This window comes from Bufo gargarizans, chromosome 1 (assembly GCF_014858855.1).
Source record: "Bufo gargarizans isolate SCDJY-AF-19 chromosome 1, ASM1485885v1, whole genome shotgun sequence".
Lineage (NCBI taxonomy): Eukaryota > Metazoa > Chordata > Amphibia > Anura > Bufonidae > Bufo > Bufo gargarizans.
Window position 1 is genome coordinate 657,069,373 of NC_058080.1, and position 21,624 is coordinate 657,090,996.

The following is a 21,624-nucleotide window of genomic DNA, read 5'->3' on the forward strand; positions in this document are numbered from 1 at the left end:
GAAGGTTCAATATTCTAGGTTCAAAGTGTCACACTCTGGTCAGCTAATCTATCCATACCCCCTGAGCAAAGGGTACATCAAAATTGTGACTTTGTTTTCTTAAGCTATAAGCCATAATCATCCAAATTATAACAAATAAAGGCTTGAAATATCTCGCTTTGCATGTAATGAGTCTATCTCATGTGTTAGTTTCACCTTTTAAGTTGCATTACTGCAAAAAATTAACTTTGCACGATATTCAAATTTTTCGAGTTTCACCTGTATATCAGGTTTCTGTGTTGTCCAGAACAAGGTGAAGGATCCAGAAGATGGGAAATGAGGAAAGTGTCCCGAAGGGCTACTGTTCACCCGACCAGTATGTGGCGGACCGCAGAGGCAAAAAGGCATGTTAAATGTTTAAGCATGTTAAATGTATAACATACCAAAAGGTGACACACTGCCCTGCTACGTGGCAGACGTTGTTAAATGAGAAAAGAGGGAAGTTGGAGTACGAAAAGTTAATAGATACCGTCTGTGTGTGGTTGAACTGTAGTAAGGAATTTTTGAAAAGACGGGGGAGAACTAAATTATGATGAAAGCAGACGGAGATACAAGTGTAAACCCAGTATATCAACTGGGCGCGAGCAGCCACCACCCTATAATGGCGCCATCAGACAGGAAAAAGGCTGGACTTGTAAAGTGTGCGGTCAACAGAAGCCCGCCCACAAAATCACACCTCTGTAGTTCCCCAACACGTCTCATCAGTCCCCGCTACGACGCCATCTTTTCCACAGCCAACGCCCATGCCTGGACCTTTAAACTCCGTTGGCCCGGATCCCACCATCACCCCTAGTGTCCTGGTGGTCTATGCGCTGTAGCCGATGATAAACACGGATGGCACTTTTATGACTCCCAGTCAGATCACGACCCCCACATCCATAATGGTGGGAGGTCAGACAGAAGAGCCCAACCAAACGCAGTCTGACGAGGCGGCAGAATCTGTGTCGGGCACAAGGTGTAATGACCGGTGTCACGCACAGGGAGGAAAACAGGGAAAGCCCTGCCTAAGGGAGAGGGAAAGGTGGTGACCCCTAACTCACCTTGCGGCTGGCACCTGACTGCCCTGACGTCCCTAGACGGGTTCCTCACCCGTGCGGCGATCACGTGCCAAAACCCTGGCTTTCCCTGAAATGAGCCCTAGATAGTGAACGGGCCAGTGGGATCACTAGTCCTCACCACTGCACTAAGAGGGAAACACCAGGGAGAGGACAGACAAACACAGACAAACACAAACACCCAGGTGGACGACAACAACTGTCCACAAAGGTCCAACAGGGATCCGGAGGGTAGCGTTCTGAATCAACAGTCAGAGAACGCAGCAACACAGCTCCAGTGGGTCAGGATAGATGTCCAGGCAGGAAGCTCTATCTCTGGCAACCAGAGAAGTATGAGAGAGGAATATAAGGAGGTTTGGGAGTGCTGGACAAGGAACAGCTGAGGAGAAGGAGCTACGGATCCCTGAGTGACCCCCCCCCCCCCTTTTGGCTCACTCAGGGATCCGTAGCTCCTTCTCCTCAGCTGTTCCTTGTCCAGCACTCCCAAACCTCCTTATATTCCTCTCTCATACTTCTCTGGTTGCCAGAGATAGAGCTTCCTGCCTGGACATCTATCCTGACCCACTGGAGCTGTGTTGCTGCGTTCTCTGACTGTTGATTCAGAAAGCTACCATAAGGAAAACAGCCCTATCTTAAATAGAGCGTGCAGCCAACCGCTGCGACTTCCTGACCCCGGGTATAACGGAGTCAGGCGTGGTTCTCGATACCCTCGTGACACAAGGACTCCCGCCCCTCCCCAAATGGCACCATGGAACGAGCGTAGTCCTGCTGCACAGAACCCAAACACCGCCCTCCAGTTTCAGATTACCGCATTGCAAAGAAACATGCAAGATCTAGAGAGGGGCAATTACAAAACCCTTAGGGAAGCCCTGGCACTAACACGTCCCCAGGGCCCGCCCAAATATGTGTCTTTTACTCCACAACAGTTGTTCACTATAGTGAACTTACTGCCTGATCCTGAGACAAACCCAATACCCTTTTTCAGGAAACTGTCTCAGGTGCACCAAACCTATGGATGCACATGGTCAGACCTGCAAAGCATCGTGGAGAACAAGACAGGCGAATACTCCTCACTGATAATGGACCACATTCCCATCCCTGAGCTGAGGGGTCAGAACTTTGAACCCCAGGATCATAAGTCTGGGGAATACTTTATAGAGCAACTACAGAAATAGGCAAAAGCTAAATTAGCAGATCAATCCACCACATTGCAGGACAGCTACGTGCAGCTGCGGGGGATCAGTTGACCCCCCCCCCCTCTTCTCTTTTAAGAAATGCTAGCTTCTCCCGTTCTAAGTTTAAGATCCTCTTTCTGATAAGAAATTGTCTTGTTTCTCTGTCTTGGTGGTTTTCGCTTAAATTATGTGACGCCCACTGCTGCCGGATGTCTGACAATAAAATTCTGCACTGATTCATATGAGCAAGGGGATTCGCTGCAAACCATTTTGCACCTCATCCCCGATACTGTCTGGGCCAAAGGATCCCAGGATGTCAGACGCCTTAATGTCCCACTAGTCACTGTGACCCTGAAGAACTCCAAAGTCCTACCATACAAAGAGCAATATCCGCTTTCTGTCTCACAACAGGATGCTATTACACTCCCTAAAGATTGTCTCCCTAGGTCATTGTTTCTCTCAAGGTAGCAAACACCTCACTGATGCCAGATAAAAAAGGCCATCTCCGACATCCAACTCCCGGACACCCCTCATCAGCTGCAAAACTTTTCTGGGACTCATCTCCTATTGCAGACCCTGGATCTCTGATGCTTCTGTCCTTATGCAGCCCCTATATGACTGTATACCCCGCAATGCTACTACTCCTTTCCAGATGATAATGGAGGCCGGAGAAGCCTTTCAGTTATTGAAGGCCGCCATTGCATCTGCCCCTGCTCTTGGCATCCCCAACTACAACCTTCCCTTCCGACTGTATGTCATGGAACGCCACAAGTCCACGTCAGTGGAGTCCTTACTCAAACTCATGGTCCCAATAGACCCCTGGGTTACTATTCTAAACGCCTTGACCCCGTAGTCAGAGCCGCCCTTCCTGTGTCAGAGCCATCCATGCTGCCAGCTCTCTTCTGGACGTCACATCTGACATTGTACTTGGTCATTCCCTCACTATTCTGGCTCCCCATGACATTTCTGCCATCCTTCAGCAGACTCAACCTAAACACCTCACTGCACAACGCCACATCCGACTCCAGTGTAGTCTGCTCCTGCCAGATAATGTCACCATTCAGAGGTGCCACATCCTCAATCCTGCTGCACTCCTTCCTCTTCCAAGTGGGGAGTATACTGGAGATTCTGAAGATTTTATTGATCTACATGCTGAAGAGAATCTTCAGGAAGAAGAACTATGGACCTCAAACGATTCTCTTTACAAGGAACAAGAACATGATTGCATCACAATGATGGAAGCTGAAGTAGGGACTCCACCATCAGTCCAAGACACTACAACGATAAACCCATATTGGACTCTCTTTGTGGACGACTCAAGGTACGCCGATGACAAGGGGAAGTTCCATACAGGCATGGCAGTCACTAGTGAGCATGAGGTGCTATGTGCAAGACAATTGCGCCCAGACCAGTCAGCACAGGAGGCTGAACTCATTGCCTTCACTCTAGCCTGCCTCATGGCAAAAGACTCTGCTGTCAATATCTACACAGACTCTATGCCATTGTAGTGGTTTATGACTTTGGAGTAGTATGAAAAGCCCGGGATTACATCACAGCCGCAGGAACCCCAATCAAGAATGCTTCAGCAGTAGCGGCTCTAATGGCAGCAGTACTCCTGCCCACCCAAGTGGCAGTTATCAAGGTAAAGGCCTATACTCGAGCTGACACCTCTGAGGCCAGAGGATATGCCTTAGATGAACAAGCAGCCAGAAAAGCAGCAGTGGAAGAGGAAATAGTCCAATCAGACCAGATTATGGTAGCACAGGAAGACCTGGAACAAAAAGAAGTCACATTGGACTTACTGAAAGAAATGCAGAAACAGGCAACTCCCATGGAAAAGGAAACCTGGTTGAAAGAGTCAGCTCTTGGAGAAGAATCTGGACACAAGAAAAGAGAGTGTGCCTACCCAGAGCCCTCTATCCCCTAATAGCCTCAGTAACTCATGGGCCCACCCACCAATCCCAAACCATCATGAAAGAACTAATTGACAAAATATGGGTGGCCCCAGGAATCACACCGGTCCTGGTAAGACATACCCAGTCTTGCCTCATCTGTGCTGAATGTAACCCTGGCAGAACTGAGCCCACGCCCCGAAAATGTCTCCCAAAGGCCTTATATCCCTTTCAGAGGATACAAATCGACCACATCCAGATGCCAATGTGCAAAGGGTTTCAATATGTGCTAGTAATGATAGACTTGTTCTCTGGGTGGCCAGAAGCTTTACCCTGTCCGAAACCAGACAGCCACCACCACTGCTAAGAAACTAATGCAGGAAACTGTTTGTAGGTTCGGGGTACCTGAGGTCATTAAGAGTGATCAGGGCCCAGCATTCACTGCTAGTCTAACCCAAGACGTCTGGAAGATGGTAGGGTCACACCTAGCGTTTCACATCCCTTACCGACCCCATACGAGATCCTATTTGGGACAGGGCCAAGAATGGGACAGTATTTTCCGCAGCAGCTACAAATGCATTATGAATCTGTTGCAAAATATGTGATCGCATTGAGCAAACAATTGTCTAACATATATGCACAAGTTCTCTCTTCCATTCCAGATCCAGATTCCCTAGAAGGAAGCCACACTTTGAAACCTGGAGAGTGGGTGGTAGTCAAGAAACACGTCAGAAGCACCTTTGAACCATGATACAAGGGAACCTACCAAGTGCTGTTGACTATCCCAACTTCCGTGAAACTCGAAGGCATACTTGGATCCACGCCTCACATTGTAAAAGAGTAAAGGCCGTCCTGACGACAATAAGCCATGAGGATCCACCTACTTATCATAACTTTGACCCATATACCAAGTTAAATCCAGTAAAGATAAGGACAGGGAAGTGTCCTTGTCTGTGGCAGGGTGGTGGGAAGATGCCCCATGGCTTATGATAAACAGATCAGGACCCTCGATAGATTATAGCTCTATCCCCTGGCAAGAGGGATACTGGGCTAATGTTAGATGTTTTCCTAGCTGGACACACTGTTATTGTCTCAAAGTACAAACTAAAGGCATGCCATTTAGTCCGCACATACACTCAGGTTGCAACGACTCAAAAACAGACAGCCATGTGCAGTGTATTGGTGTAGATGCCGAAAACGGAAAATATCCGCCGTACTGTACAGGACCTTATCACAGGTATATTAGCTAACAACACCGAAGGTCAGTTAAAAGGATATGAGCTGGCAAAAGGGACAAAATTAGCCAAATTAATTACCCAATTATTCAATAGCACAACAGTGGCAGTTCCAGAGGACATATACTTAGTTTGTGGACACAAAGTGTACAAATGGTTATCCCAGAACGTCACAGGACTGTGCACCATTGCCAGGCTTACTCCTGCCACCTTTATAGTACCACACTCTAAAATTGACATAAATGCTATTCCTAAACACACCTTTAACCGTAGGGCCAAAGATAACACACCCAGACTAAACGGTAAGCCACATGTTGCAGAAATGAGCATTCCCAATAAAGTTCTCAGTACCCTTTTCATATATCCCATGATAGTGCAGATGTGCGATCATTTGGTGGTAGCAACTGATTATCTAGATGATCAAATATGGGAAGTGATGAGACTTTTGAACATCGTGCAGAACCAGTTGATCGTTGTCACCAACCAGCACACATTAGTTCTAGACTATGTTACAGCCAAAGATCGAGGTATGTGCCAGGTTGTGGGAACCGCTTGTTGCCATTACATAGACCCTCAGGGTAATTTGCAAGTTAAGGTGGGTGTAGAGAAAATGGCGGATCTAAGAGATAAATGGCTGGAAGCACATAAAGCTGATAAAGATACATGGTGGTCTGATACCTTCTCCTTTCTTAACCCCGCCAACTGGTTTAAAGGTATTGCGGGTTGGCTCATGGGAATTGTCCAAGGAATATTACAGGTAGCCCTAATACGATTGGTGATAAATATAGTAATTAAGCATGTTCTTACTTGTGTGACCCGCCTTTCAAAAAGAATGAAGAAAGCTGATGAGCAACCTATCATGCTTCTCTACAATGAGGAAGAACAAAAGAAAACGCCATTCAACACAGTTCCCCCTCCTCACTATGATGCCGTGTAGAGATAGGGTAAGATGAATCCCAGGGTATTATCACAAGTCCGAGCAACCGGGAGCCTAGCTAGAAGGGGTGTGTTGTCGCCACTGAGGGTGAAGAGGATACGAAGGGTTTGCCCAGGGGATTCGCTAGGCAAGGGAAAGTCTCCAAAGGGTGGACTGTTATGGAATATTTAGACAAAATGGATACTTGCTTGTTGAGAACTATACTTTAGCTAAAAAGGCAGCCAGGCACCCAGCCAACGCCTAGAACAAGAATCTTATATATTAAAAATCATACTTCATTATGTACCTCAAGACAGTTTCTGTTCATCTCAAGCAAGCAGCTTCCCCAATCTAGAAGGGGGAGGGGAGAACTTCATCTTGCACATACAGTTGCAAGAAAAAGTATGTGAACCCTTTGGAATGATATGGATTTCTGCACAAATTGGTCATAAAATGTGATCTGATCTTCATCTAAGTCAGAACAATAGACAATCACAGTCTGCTTAAACTAATAACACACTAAGAATTAAATGTTACCATGTTTTTATTGAACACACCATGTAAACATTCACAGTGCAGGTGGAAAAAGTATGTGAACCCTTGGATTTAATAACTGGTTGAACCTCCTTTGGCAGCAATAATTTCAACCAAACGTTTCCTGTAGTTGCAGATCAGACGTGCACAACGGTCAGGAGTAATTCTTGACCATTCCTCTTTACAGAACTGATTCAGTTCAGGAATATTCTTGGGATGTCTGGTGTGAATCGCTTTCTTGAGGTCATGCCACAGCATCTCAAATCGGGTCGAGGTTAGGACTCGGACTGGGCCACTCCAGAATGCGTATTTTCTTATGTTTAAGCCATTCTGTTGTTGATTTGCTTTGGGTCGTTATCCTGTTACAACACCCATCTTCTGTTGAGCTTCAGCTGGTGGACAGATGGCCTTAGGTTCTCCTGCAAATGTCTTAATAAACTTAGGAATTCATTTTTCCTTCGATGATAGCAATCCGTCCAGGTCCTGACACAGCCCCAAACCATGATGCCTTCACCACCATACTTTACAGTTGGGATGAGGTTTTGATGTTGGTGTGCTGTGCCTCTTTTTCTCCACACATAGTGTGTGTTTCTTCCAAACAACTCAACTTTGGTTTCATCTGTCCACAGAATATTTTGCCAGTACTGCTGTGGAACATCCAGGTGCTCTTGTGCAAACTGTAAACATGCAGAAATGTTTTTTTTTGGACAGCAGTGGCTTCCTCTGTGGTATCCTCCCATGAAATCCATTCTTGTTTAGTGTTTTACATATCTACAATCGCTAACAGGGATGTTAGCATATGCCAGAGACTTTTGTAAGTCTTTAGCTGACACTCTAGGATTCTTCTTCACCTCATTGAGCAGTCTGCGCTGTGCTCTTGCAGTCATCTTTACAGGACGGCCACTCCTAGGGAGAGTAGCAGCAGTGCTGAACTTTCTCCATTTATAGACAATTTGTCTTACCGTGGACTGATGAACAGCAAGGCTTTTGGAGATACTTTTATAACCCTTTCTAGCTTTATGCAAGTCAACAATTCTTAATTGAAGGTCTTCTGAGAGCTCTTTTGTGCGAGGCATCATTCACATCAGGCAATGCTTCTTGTGAAAAGCAAACCCAGAACTGGTGTGTGTGTTTTTTATAGGGCAGAGCAGCTGTAACCAACACCTCCAATCTCATCTCATTGATTGGACTCCAGTTGGCTGACACCTCACTCCAATTAGCTCTTGGAGCTGTCATTAGTCTAGGGGTTCACATACTTTTTCCACCTGCACTGTGAATGTTTACATGGTGTGTTCAATAAAAACATGGTAACATTTAATTCTTTGTGTGTTATTAGTTTAAGCAGACTGTGATTGTCTATTGTTGTGACAGATAAAGATCAGATCACATTTTATGACCAATTTGTGCAGAACTCCATATAATTCCAAAGGGTTCACATACTTTTTCTTGCAACTGTAGATGTGACAGAAAATACAGAGTTTATAGCCAATAGAAAAGATATACGCCACCTTACACCCCCACTCCTTCCTGTTCTATATTTGCTGTCCTATATACTGTCTGCTGTTCAGCAATAAACCAGAGATCTTGCTTTGACTGCCAGGTGTGTGTGTCTCAGTTTGATCTTTCCATGCACGTATTCATTTAACATTGATTTGGAGCAGTACATCAACCGAACTGGCAGTTTGACCAGATTCAAAACACGGGACCCGCATCTACAACGAGAACGAAGTGGGCAGTGCTGTGGCTGGAGGCCCCCGAATTTCCCGGGGTCCGTCCACCACTAAGCACTGCTCCCATAGAAGTGAATGGGAGCGCATCACGCATGCAAGGCCCATGCTCCTATTCATTTCTATGGGGCAGACGGCAATAGCCAAGCCAGCGCTCTGCTATTTTCGGTGGCCCCATATAAATTAATTGAGGGCGGCTGCGCATGCGCAGTGCGCCCTCTCTTCATTTCCTGGCTCTGTTCTCATGGGACCAGCACCTATCAGACAATGGGGGCATATCCTAGCGATATGCCCCCATTGTCTGAGATGGGAAAACCCAGTTAAAGGGGTATTTCGGTTATAAAAAGTTATCCACAGGATAGGTGGGGTTCCTACCTCTGCACCACCACCAATCATGAGACCAGGGACTGTACCCTGTGGAGCCCCCCTTGAACTGGACGGAGCAGCAGGTCAAAAATGCGCACCACTGCTCCATTCATTTTTTCTGGGAGTGTCGGAGATAGCCGAGTACAGCGCTCAGCTATCTCCGGAGAAATGAATGGCGAGGGCTGTGTAAAAACGCCAGTGCAACAAAGTATTGTCACACAGGCGTTAAAAACCCCCCACAAATTAGGATCTTGCGAGATTTTTTTTTTTGTAAGTGGGCACAAGCTCCTAGGCCAGACACACCAAATAGTACGGAAATATTGCAAATTTAAAATCAACAGAGCAGGTCAAGTTATACACAGCTTTCACCATGGACACTGCTACTGCATATACTGCAGATTTCTCTCACAATCCCACAGCTTACACTACACTACTTGTGGTTTTACATTTAAGCCTCATTCACACGTCCGTGTTTTGGTCAGTGATTTCCATCAGTGATTGTGAGCCAAAACCAGGACTGGAGCCTCCACAGACATAAGGTATAAGGAGAAGATCAGCACCTGTTCTGTGTTTAGAGCCGAGCCTGGTTTTGGCTCAAAATCACTGATGGAAATCACTGACTGAACACTGACTGTGTGAATGAGGCATTAGGCTGGATTCACCTGTGACTGACAGTAGCTGCGGAACTAGTGTTGCAGATTTTCGAGTGCAAATCAGAAGCATTGTACAGTACCAGCAAATTGGATTAGAATTTCAGAATTCCCATGCCCATGCTGCATAAAAAAAAAAAAACGCAGCAGAAAAAGCTGTGGTATTGTGGATTTTCAATCTGCAGCATGTCAATAATGCGAATTTCACTCTTTCCAATGCAAAGAATGACACTGTCTAATATGCAGCTTTTCTGCAACAAAATCCACACGGTATGCATGCACCCTTTGCTGCATTCCCCCCCCCCCCCTGCTAATCAGACACATATGAACCCAGCCTTAGGGTGCCTTCACACTTTACGCACCATAAAGACATTTCCATGTTAGGCTAGGCTAGGTCTACACGATGACATTTGTTGCACGACGTTTTGTCGCACCAATGTCGGGCGTCAATTTTTATAAGGATAGTCTTAGTGTTGTGCTGCGACTGCGACGCGACTGTCGCGTCGCAGCATGTGGCCTTGCGACACCATAGACTATCATTATAAAAATTGTCCCACAACAAATGTTACAGTGTAGTTGTGCCCTATGTGTCGCGCAACGACACGTTGTCGTGTAGACCTAGCCTTAGCCTATAGAGGATGAAAAGTGTCAATACCCGCGTTCTGTTCTGCTGCAGAATGATCAGGATTTCCTGTAGCTGAATGTCTCCATTTCAAAGGAGATGTCATCTACACAGAAATCTGCAACATTATTGCATAGTAACATAGTTTATAAGGCTGAAAAAAAAGACATCTACCCATTCAGTTATACAACATTCATAGATTTGCTGCAGTCAAGTCTAGAACTTACCTCCCCATAGAAACTGATTAAATTAATTTGGCATGACTGATCCCTCATAAAGCCATGGCGTTATTTGCTTATTTTCATTGAGGTACTCCAAGATAGCGTCTCTTAGAAAACCTTCAAACAGTTTACCCACGACAGATGTTAAACTTACCAGCCTATAGTTTCCGGGCTCTGATTTTGGACCTTTTTTGAATATTGGCACCACATTTACTATGCACCAATCCTGTGGAACACTCCCTGTCATTATAGAGTTCTTAAATATCAGAAATAAGGGTCTGGCTATGACATTACTTAATTCTCTTAGGATATGGGGGTGTATGCCATCTGGTTCCAGCGATTTGTCTATTTTCATATTTTTAAGACGCAGCTCCACTTCTTCTTGGGTCAGACAGGGCACTTTTAATGGGGAATTTACTTTTACATTCTGAATTTCATCTGACAGTTTATTTTTCTCAGTAAAAACAGTGGAGAAAAAAAAAAGTACATTTTTTTTCTTTACTTTTTTTTTTAGCATCGCTCTCTGCAACTCCCTCTCATTACTCTGTAAAGGGCCAACACCTTCAGATTTATACTTTTTACCATTTAAATAATTGAAGAACATTTTAGGGTTAGTTTTACTCTCTTTGACTCTAGTTTGGATGCTTTTATTTGTCTTTTACATATTATATTTTTTTCCTTCTAGTTTTTCAGTACTTCCTGGTTACCCTCCTGTTTTAGTGATTTTAAAGGCTTGTTTTTTTGTCATTTATTGCTTTCTTTAAATTTCTATCTATCCACATTGTTTTTTTCTTGTCCCTTAACCTTTTATTCCCATAAGGTGTGTACCTCTCACAATTAGAGTTTAGGATGCCTTTAAAAATATCGAATTTTGTAGCTGTATTTTTATTTTTGAGGACTTTGTCCCAGTTAGTTAGACCAATGGCATGTAAATTTAGGTTTTTTGAAGTTTGGTATTTTTATGCCTCCCTGAAGAAACATTCTTTTGAATGACAATTGGAAGGTTATTATTATATGGTCACTATTTCCCAGGTGTCTCCCGACCTGCACATCTGTTGTTCTGTCAGGTCTATTGGTTAATACTAAGTCCAGTATGGCTATCCCTCTAGTCGGGTCCTGAACCAGTTGGGAAAGGTAATTGTCTTTGGTTATTGCCAAGAACCTGTTTCCTTTATAAGATATCCAGGTTTCAGTTTCCCAGTCTACACTCACTTAAAGAATTATTAGAAACACCTGTTCTATTTCTCATTGATGCGATTATCTAGTCAACCAATCACATGGCAGTTGCTTCAATGCATGTAGGGTTGTGGTCCTGGTCAAGACAATCTCCTGAACTCCAAACTGAATGTCAGAATGGGAAAGAAAGGTGATTTAAGCAATTTTGAGCGTGGCATGGTTGTTGGTGCCAGACGGGCCAGTCTGAGTATTTCAAAATCTGCTCAGTTACTGGTCTATCTCCTTTAGTAGTAGATTTTCTGTGGACTCTGGTATATTAGGTGGCTTATAATAAACTCCTATTAGTAATTTATTATTGTTTTTGCCTCCATGTATTTCTACCCACAGTGACTCCACATGTTCATGTCCCTCACTTATATATTCCCGGAGTGTGGGCTTTAGACAAGACTTTACATAGAGGCAGACCCCTCCCCCTCTCGGGTTTTGATGATCCTTTCTAAACAGACTGTAACCCTATACATTAACCGCCCAGTCATAGCTATCATCCAGCCATGTCTCAGTTATTCCCACTATGTCATAGTTCTCCTCACACATCACTAATTCCAGTTCACCAGTTTTATTAGTAAGGCTTTTGGCATTAGTATACATACAATTAAGAGGTTTATGTATATTTTTTACCCTACACCTTTCCTTCTGAACTGTTCTAGTCCCTCCTTTCATTTCTCCCCCAGACCCACTACCTCGCCCCTGGTCTCTATCTGCACTATCTTTCCCTCCTATGATGTAATTTCTCCCCCCCAGTCCCTAGTTTAAACACTCCTCCAACCTTCTAGCCATCTTTCTCCCCAGCACAGCTGCCCCTTCCCCATTGAGATGCAGCCCATCCCTACTATAGAGCCTGTAGCTGACAGAGAAGTCGGCCCAGTACTCTAGGAACCCAAACCCCTCCTTCCTACACCAGTATTTGAGCCACTTGTTAACCTCTGTAATCTCCTGCTGCCTTTCTTGTGTGGCTCGTGGTACAGGCAGTATTTCAGAAAACAGCACTTTTGAGGTCCTTGCCCTGAGCTTGTGACCTAAATCCCTAATTCACACAAAATCCGCAACAAAACTGTAACTTTGAAAAATTCACATCTGCGGATTTTGTAGCGGAAAATTCTACAACGTGTGAAGGCACCACACCAGCCGCATGTTGCGGAATACTTGTTTTTTCCGTGCGGATTCCTGTGCGGAAAAAACGCAGCGCATTGCAGGACCAGTCACTCTCATTGTTCTAAGTACAGGTATGTCACCTATGGATAGGTCCTAATGTTGCAATATTGTGCTGCTTCTATGTCATAACTTAGGGTCCATAAGCACATTTAGATAGGCGCTCTTGGGGTGGGAATTTCTGAGGCCACATCGGGTGACCCAATATCATATACTATATGCCCTACGTCTTTCTAGCTGGCCCACAAAAAGTTGATTAGGAGTCAGCAACAGGTGGTTAACCCCTTGTAGGAGACCAATATTATTGATTATCTGCCGTTGTTACAACAGTTATGGACCATTTTATGGATATTTATTAATTATGTATCATGAGATATAACGCAATTCATTTGTATCCCTACTGTTATCATGAAATATATTTTTTAATTGAATTTAATAAAATTTTATTGGATATTGGAATTTGATGGTACTCATTTGTTTGGGAGGTCAAACAGTACATTGGCAAGACAAAGCGTGAATTCAGGAAAAGAATTGGTGAACATCTTTCAGACATTAGGAATGAGGCAGAAACACCAATAGCACGGCATGTGAGTGAGTGTAAGGGTCACGAGGCCGTAGTCGGGAAGACTACTGGGCCACACTCCCCCATAAAGGTACTGGACTTGAGACCGTGTGTGAACGGTACTCTGTACAACCAGGAGGCTGATGGACATTGGGCTGGGAAAGCCGCATGTTATAACCGTGTGTGAACGATGCTTTAGGTGCCAAATAAAAGCGATGTTTGGACCTTAAACTTGGTGTCTGGCGAAGATACTTGTGTGAATGACCCCCGGAGAAGAGCTAACCCCCCACAGTATGTACTATACCCTAGTGACACTCTTACCTACTAACATGACATCATTTTATATGAAATGACTCCATGAAGACATAGTAGGTATAGGGCTACCATTGGTTTTCCCTTGAGTGAATGTTATATACACTATTCCCTGTTTCCTTTTGTGGTATTTACCTACTATGTGAAGAGATATTACGCTGCTACTATGATTTTTGTTATGTTTGCTAGCTTGTTAGGCTCCCCCAAGAGTGTGATTCCATTGTCATTTTTAGTGAATCCCATAATGTGATCCTATTGCTTTTTCGGATAAGGACACGTGGATGGACTCCAATTTATGTATACTGCAGTAAAATGTGAGTGACAAGGAGAGCCGCCAATTGATTCCTCCAAAGATGTAGGTGCGATCATTCAGCACCTCCCAGCAGCGATACACTACACCAATAGCGGACGCCGGGTAGCAGGAGGAGACTGTGGACACCCCCCTGCTGCGATTGGCTGTCCCCAGAGGCCGTGTCTGCTGAGGGACGGGGTCAGAACTATTTGAAGCTGCCGGATGAGTGACCGATACAGCCGGTATAGCGCCTAGATACTGCCACTCTGTGAGTACCGAATATTATATGCTCAACTGATCTAATACCTACCTGCTCCTGATGAAATGCGGGTCTATCACCGCATAGAAACGCGATGAGCAGGAGTGTAATATAAAAGGGCCAGTGCATAGAATAAAATGGTGTCGCAACTATGACACCCTATGTATCTGAAGCTATTATAACAAACGATCCTTAGATACAAATCCCAATTATCTGTGAAACCTGCTCCATTAGGCAGTTTATTGGTAACATATCGTGTCTACACTGAGACTTATGTTCCTAAGTTACAAGATAGTAACACTGTAGCTACCACCTGCTCATACAGTGTTTACCCAGATGAATAGGGTTAAGTGAGGTAGCCTTTCATGATAGAAAGTACACATTAACCTTAGTGCCTCCCCTCCATTAGTTGAGGTTACACCCTAGCCTGAGTCGCTCTAGTTACCTGAGTGAGTTCCCGATTCCAGTTTTTAAAGAGACAATACACAATAAAGATTTATTACTTTATTTTAACTTTTTATTCAGGCAAGTTTGTTAGTTTCGAGTCAATGAGGGACGTAAACGCTTTTTAAATAATTTAGTAGAATTGTTCAGCTTCTTCCCTGTCAGTCAGGCTGGGCTCAAATCACATTTTTGTCATATAGTGGTTTACTCAAAAAGGTGGCTGCGCTGCCACGGATAGGCTGTAAGGATATGACAGTCTCTTCTAGTGCAGCCGAACAACCGGATTCCAACAGAAGATGATCTTTGCCAAAAACGACCCTTCTGTGGATTTTAGAGTTTGGAGAACATAGTGAAGGTCCATTAACTTTCCATATATCAACAATATATTAATATACTCAAAGGTATAAAATCAACAGGCATTGAACAATCAGCAGGTCGTCCGTGTTCACAAGATTGCCCGACCCAGGTTTCGACAAAATAGCTTCATCAGGGGCGAATGTTACACCCACTTCTGGGCGTTCTATTTATATGAGTAGGGGATGACAAAAAAGGCATACCCCTCCCACCCCTCTTTAATATAAAATACATATATCTTAAAATTTTTGATATAATTGAAACAACCATATTTCTGTTAGTTATACTTGCATTAAATCAGCACTCAATCTCAGTACTGATTAAGTCTTTCTCCTGCATATAATGATTTCGCATTGCCTGTATTGCACATATTAAATCTCCGCAGTATAGCAACCCTAATCCTTTAGAACAGACTTTCAAATCTCCGTTGTTTTTGACAAATGTAACCGGAGTTATTATATCTTCTCTCCATAATACAGAATTTATCCTTCCTACCTGCAGCTCGTAACAAAAAAAAAAATCACTATTCTTAACATTACGCTGTTTAGCATTACCCACGTTATCATTCGGCCAATCCCATTGCACTCACATCTACTATCACCCTACGTAATTCCCTATTCACAAACCTGACACGTGATTTATAGCAATCCGTAGAACCTCCCATTCTCACTGTTCCTCCGCATAGTGTTATACGTTAGCTTCACTACAAACTATTCAATCAACCATTGTTTCGGATCAAAATCAATGTTTAGTCCATCCGGTTGTAGGGAACTCATTCTATATATCCAGTCCACTTCCCGGCGGTTGATGTTCGCCAGCGGGTCCCCACCCGGCCAGTTCAGTTTAACCTTTTCAATCCCCGCAAACCATAACGCCTTAGGATCTTTTCCATGCATTTTTTTTTTTTTATGCATGGACACGCTATGACTTTCCAAGCCTTTCTTTATGTTGTTAATATGCTCCTGGATTCTAGTCTTAAAGGGCTTCTGTCACCCCACTAAACCGTTTTTTTTTTGTTTTTGTTTACTTATAATCCCTATACTGCGATTTATGCCTACATAATCTAATTAATCATTTTGGTCCAGTAGATTGTGTTAAAAACGTGCTTTTAAAATATGCGAATTACCTTGCTACCAGCAAGTAGGGCGGCTACTTGCTGGTAGCAGCCGCATCCTCCGATCCTAAAGACGCCCCCTCCTCATGTTGATTGACAGTGCCAGGGAGCGGGATCGTTCTCTGCTGGCCCTGTTTGCATTCAAAATCTCGCGCCTGCGCCGTACGGGTCTTCAATCGGCGCAGGCACACTGAGAGGCGGCCCCTCCATCCTCAATGCGCCTGCGCCGGGTGTAGATGTGACGTCGCAGGCGCATTGAGGATGGAGCGGCCGAGCGAGCGGCCGCCTCTCAGTGCGCCTGCGCCGACTGAATACCGTTACGGCGCAGGCGCAAGATCTTGATAGCAGACAGGGCCAGCAGAGGACGATCCCGTTCCCTGGCACTGTCAATCAACATGAGGAGGGGGCGTCTTTAGGATCGGAGGATGCGGCTGCTACCAGCAAGTAGCCGCCCTACTTGCTGGTAGCAAGGTAATTTGCATATTTTAAAAGCACGTTTTAAACAAAATCTACTGGACCAAAATGATTAATTAGATTATGTAGGCATAAACCGCAGTGTAGGGATTATAAGTAAGCAAAAAAAAAAACTATAACGGTTTAGTGGGGTGACAGAAGCCCTTTAAGCTTGCGCATAGTTCTCCCAATATAGTGTAGTCTGCATGGACATTTAAGTAGATAGACAACCCCCATATGGTCACAGGTTATTTCCCCTTTAATATCATAGGTCAAACCCCTTATAGATGTTATTCTCTGTACATTCCTTTTCTTTTTATCTTCATTAGTGTGATTTCTGCATGCAATGCAGAAACCGCACCATGTGAATTATAATTTTTTCTTGTTAGTATGGTATCTAAGGCGTTAATGTTTACATTTTTAGTGTATGTTGAAAGTATGACAAGAACCCACCCTTACGTGCCCGATCCAGCACTTCTGTTATTTTTGTTGCTCTGCTACATGGCCTAAGAGGTAGATATTTATGCAGCGGACCATTACTAAATACCATCAGGCAATTATAACCAAGTGATAAATAGTGTTGAGCTCGAATATTCGAATAGCGAATATTAATCGCGAATATCGCAACTTCGCTAATTCGTGAATATAGTGGTATATATTCGCAATTTTTTAACATCTGAAAACACGATTCCTCCCTGCTTCTTTCTTGTGGGTGAATGAGTCATTGGCCCACAAACAACTTAAGCAGGAAGGGATCATGTTTTCATATGGAAAAAAAAATTACGAATATTCTAAAAAAAACGAATATATAGCAATATAGTGAATATATTCATTATTTAGAATATTCGCATTATTTTTTCCTATCTGTACAGTTGTTCGCATACTCCTCCCCGACAAGCGTCCCCGTCACCATGGGAACACCTGTGGGTTAGAAAATACAGGCATTCCCATGGTGACAGGGACGCTTGTCGGGGAGCAGTATGCCAAAGTGGAATAACAGTACACATTAAAAATAAAAATAAAAATAATATTCTAAATAACGAATAGATTCGCTATATTGCTATAACTTTGTTCTTTAGAATATTCGTAAAATACACATATAGACTGCAATTTAGCTAATATAGTGCTATAGTATTTTATTTTTTTTATAGTGTAAATTTTTTCCAAAACTAAAGTTCAGAAGAGACAAAAAAATTGAATTATAAAAAAAAGAAAGATTATAGCACTATATTAGCTAAATTACAGTCTATATGTGTATTTTACGAATATTCGCTATATTGCTATAACTTAGTTTTTTTGAATATGACGTATATTCGAAAAAACAAAGTTATAACAATATATAGCGAATATTCGTAAAATATACATATTAGCCATAGCAACCAATAGGAAAGTTGCCTTATAAAGTTAAAAGAAAATCGTGAATAATTAAAATCGCATATTAGTCTCAGTAAATAGAATGACGAATATTCGATTTCGACAAATATTCAAATATTCGCAAAATATCGCGAAATCGAATATGGCACCTCCCGCTCATCACTAGTGATAAAATCCAGTCCAATATAGCTGAATTAACCCTGTACTTTATTAGTTGGCTATAATAGCTGGCATTCACAACACAGTGCACTAAATATACTACACTACACGCATCAGTGTGTAATGTATACCTGTGTGTGGTGCAGTGTGTGATGTATACCTGTGTGTGGTGCAGTGTGTGATATATACCTGTGTGTGGTGCAGTGTGTCATGTATACCTGTGTGTGGTGCAGTGTGTCATGTATACATGTGTGTGATGTATGTGGTGCAGTGTGTGATGTATACATGTGCGATGTATGTGGTTCAGTGTGTGATGTATGTGGTACAGTGTGTGATGTATACATGTGTGATGCATGTGGTGCAGTGTGTGATGTATAAATGTGTGTGGTGCAGTGTGTGATGTATACATGTGTGTGATGTATGTGGTGCAGTGTGTGATGTATACGTGTGTGATGTATGTGGGGCAGTGTGTGATGTATACATGTGCGATGTATGTGGTTCAGTGTGTGATGTATGTGGTGCAGTGTGTGATGTATACATGTGTGATGCATGCGGTGCAGTGTGTGATGTATACATGTGTGTGATGTATGTGGTGCAGTGTGTGATGTATACATGTGTGTGATGTATGTGGTGCAGTGTGTGATGTATACATGTGTGATGCATGCGGTGCAGTGTGTGATGTATACATGTGTGTGATGTATGTGGTGCAGTGTGTGATGTATACATGTGTGTGATGTATGTGGTGCAGTGTGTGATGTATACATGTGTGATGCATGTGGTGCAGTGTGTGATGTATACATGTGTGATGTATGTGGTGCAGTGTGTGATGTATACATGTGCAATGTATGTGGTTCAGTGTGTGATGTATAACGTGTGTGGTGCAGTGTGTGATGTATGTGGTATAGTGTGTGATTTATACATGTGTGTGGTGCAGTGTGTGATGTATACATGTGCGATGTATGCGTGTGTGGTTCAGTGTGTGATGCATACGTGTGTGGTGCAGTGTGTGATGTATACATGTGTGTGATGTATGTGGTGCAGTGTGTGATGTACAATCATGGCCATAAATATTGGAAATTGGAAAAGTTGCTGCTTAAGTTTTTATAATAGCAATTTGCATATACTCCAGAATGTTATGAAGAGTGATCAGATGAATTGCATAGTCCTTCTTTGCCATGAAAATTAACTTAATCCCAAAAAAACCTTTCCACTGCATTTCATTGCTGTCATTAAAGGACCTGCTGAGATCATTTCAGTAATCGTCTTGTTAACTCACAAGGCTGGAGATCATTATGTCAGGCTGATTGGGTTAGAATGGCAGACTTGACCTGTTAAAAGGAGGGTGATGCTTGAAATCATTGTTCTTCCATTGTTAACCATGGTGACCTGCAAAGAAACGCGTGCAGCCATCATTGCATTGCATAAAAATGGCTTCACAGGCAAGGATATTGTGGCTACTAAGATTGCACCTCAATCAACAATTTATAAGATCATCAAGAACTTCAAGGAAAGAGGTTAAATTCTTGTTAAGAAGGCTTCAGGGCGTCCAAGAAAGTCCAGCAAGCGCCAGGATCGTCTCCTAAAGAGGATTCAGCTGTGGGATCGGAGTGCCACCAGTGCAGAGCTTGCTCAGGAATGGCAGCAGGCAGGTGTGAGCGCATCTGCACGCACAGTGAGGCAAAGACTTTTGGAAGATGGCCTGGTGTCAAGAAGGGCAGAAAAGAAGCCACTTCTCTCCAAAAAAACATCAGGGACAGATTGATCTTCTGCAGAAAATATGGTGAATGGACTGCTAAGGACTGGGGCTAAGTCATATTCTCCGATGAAGCCTCTTTCCGATTGTTTGGGGCATCAGGAAAAAGGCTTGTCCGGGGAAGAAAAGGTGAGCGCTACCATCAGTCCTGTGTCATGCCAACAGTAAAGCATCCTGAGACCCTTTCATGTGTGGGGTTGCTTCTCATCCAACGGAGTGGGCTCACTCACAATATTGCCCAAAAACACAGCCATGAATAAAGAATGGTACCAAAACACCCTCCAACAGCAACTTCTTCCAACAATCCAACAACAGTTTGGTGAAGAACAATGCATTTTCCAGCACGATGGAGCACCATGCCATAAGGCAAAAGTGATAACTAAGTGGCTCGGGGACCAAAACGTTGACATTTTGGGTCCATGGCCTGGAAACTCCCCAGATCTTAATCCCATTGAGAACTTGTGGTCAATCCTCAAGAGGCGGGTGGACAAACAGAAACCCACTAATTCTGACAAACTCCAAGAAGTGATTATGAAAGAATGTGTTGCTATCAGTCAGGAATTGGCCCAGAAGTTGATTGAGAGCATGCCCAGTCGAATTGCAGAGGTCCTGAAAAAGAAGGGCCAACACTGCAAATACTGACTCTTTGCATAAATGTCATGTCATTGTCGATAAAAGCCTTTGAAACGTATGAAGTGCGTGTAATTATATTTCACTACATCACAGAAACAACTGAAACAAAGATCTAAAAGCAGTTTAGCAGCAAACTTTGTGAAAACTAATATTTGTGTCATTCTCAAAACTTTTGGCCACGACTGTATACATGTGTGTGATGTATGTGGTGCAGTATGGGATGTATACGTGTGTGATGTATGTGTTGCAGTGTGTGATGTATACATGTGTGTGATGTATGTGGTGCAGTGTGTGATGTATACATGTGTGTGATGTATGTGGTGCAGTGTGTGATGTATACATGTGTGTGATGTATGTGGTGCAGTGTGTGATGTATACATGTGCTGTCACCTTAATGTCCGGGGCTCTTTGTCACCTATGAGGAGTCCTCTTCAGCTCTTCAGCCATGTGTCCCAGGAGCCGGCACCTCCTCCTTTCAGCTCCCACCGGCTTCCCCTGCTGCTTGGCGCTGTATCGCTCCTGCCCAAACCATCCAATAGTAAAGCTCCTTACTGTATGGAGCTTTGCTATTGGTCATTTCAGGCACAGGCAGCATCGCTGCGCTGCCCGTGCCGTTCCCTGTGCTGCTGAATGTAGGGGAAAAGTCTAAGGTGTATTGATAGGCCTTAGACTTTTTCCAGGGAGTAAAATGGCCTGAACAGGCGTCAATGATGCTTGTACAGGCGTTATTGCGACCTCTGCCTGAGAGTCCTGAATCTACTGAATTAGGGCTCATGCACACAGCCATATTTTGCAAATCGCGGATCCACAAAACACGGATACCGGTGTGTGCATGCTGCCATTTTCTTTTTCACTTCAATACAAATCTCCTATCCTTGTCTGTAAACTGGACAAGAATAGGACATGTTCTATCTTTTTTGCGGGGCAGCAGAACAGATGTGTGGATGCAGAAAGCACACAGTGTGCTGTCCCCATCTTTTGCGGCCCTTATTGAAATGAATGGGTCCGATCTGTGTACGTACAGCCATGTACATGAGCCTTTACACTGACAGCATTATGTCAATACAATAGATTCCCGGACCCTCAGGGTTACACAGC

The 21,624-nt window shown here is 43.6% G+C and overlaps 1 protein-coding gene across 7 annotated transcripts in view; it reads right to left on the reverse strand.

The window, feature by feature from the left end:
- Nucleotides 1–14,862: 14,862 nt before the first annotated feature.
- ZFYVE16 (zinc finger FYVE-type containing 16) overlaps nucleotides 14,863–21,624 on the reverse strand; it is a 112,410-nt gene continuing 105,648 nt past the window's right edge. For all 7 annotated transcript variants that reach the window (XM_044276031.1, XM_044276032.1, XM_044276028.1 and 4 more), the window contains one exon: nucleotides 14,863–15,007. In XM_044276031.1, the coding sequence (XP_044131966.1) occupies nucleotides 14,891–15,007 (117 nt within the window). In that variant the 3' untranslated portion in view covers nucleotides 14,863–14,890. The remainder of the gene's footprint in view (nucleotides 15,008–21,624) is intronic.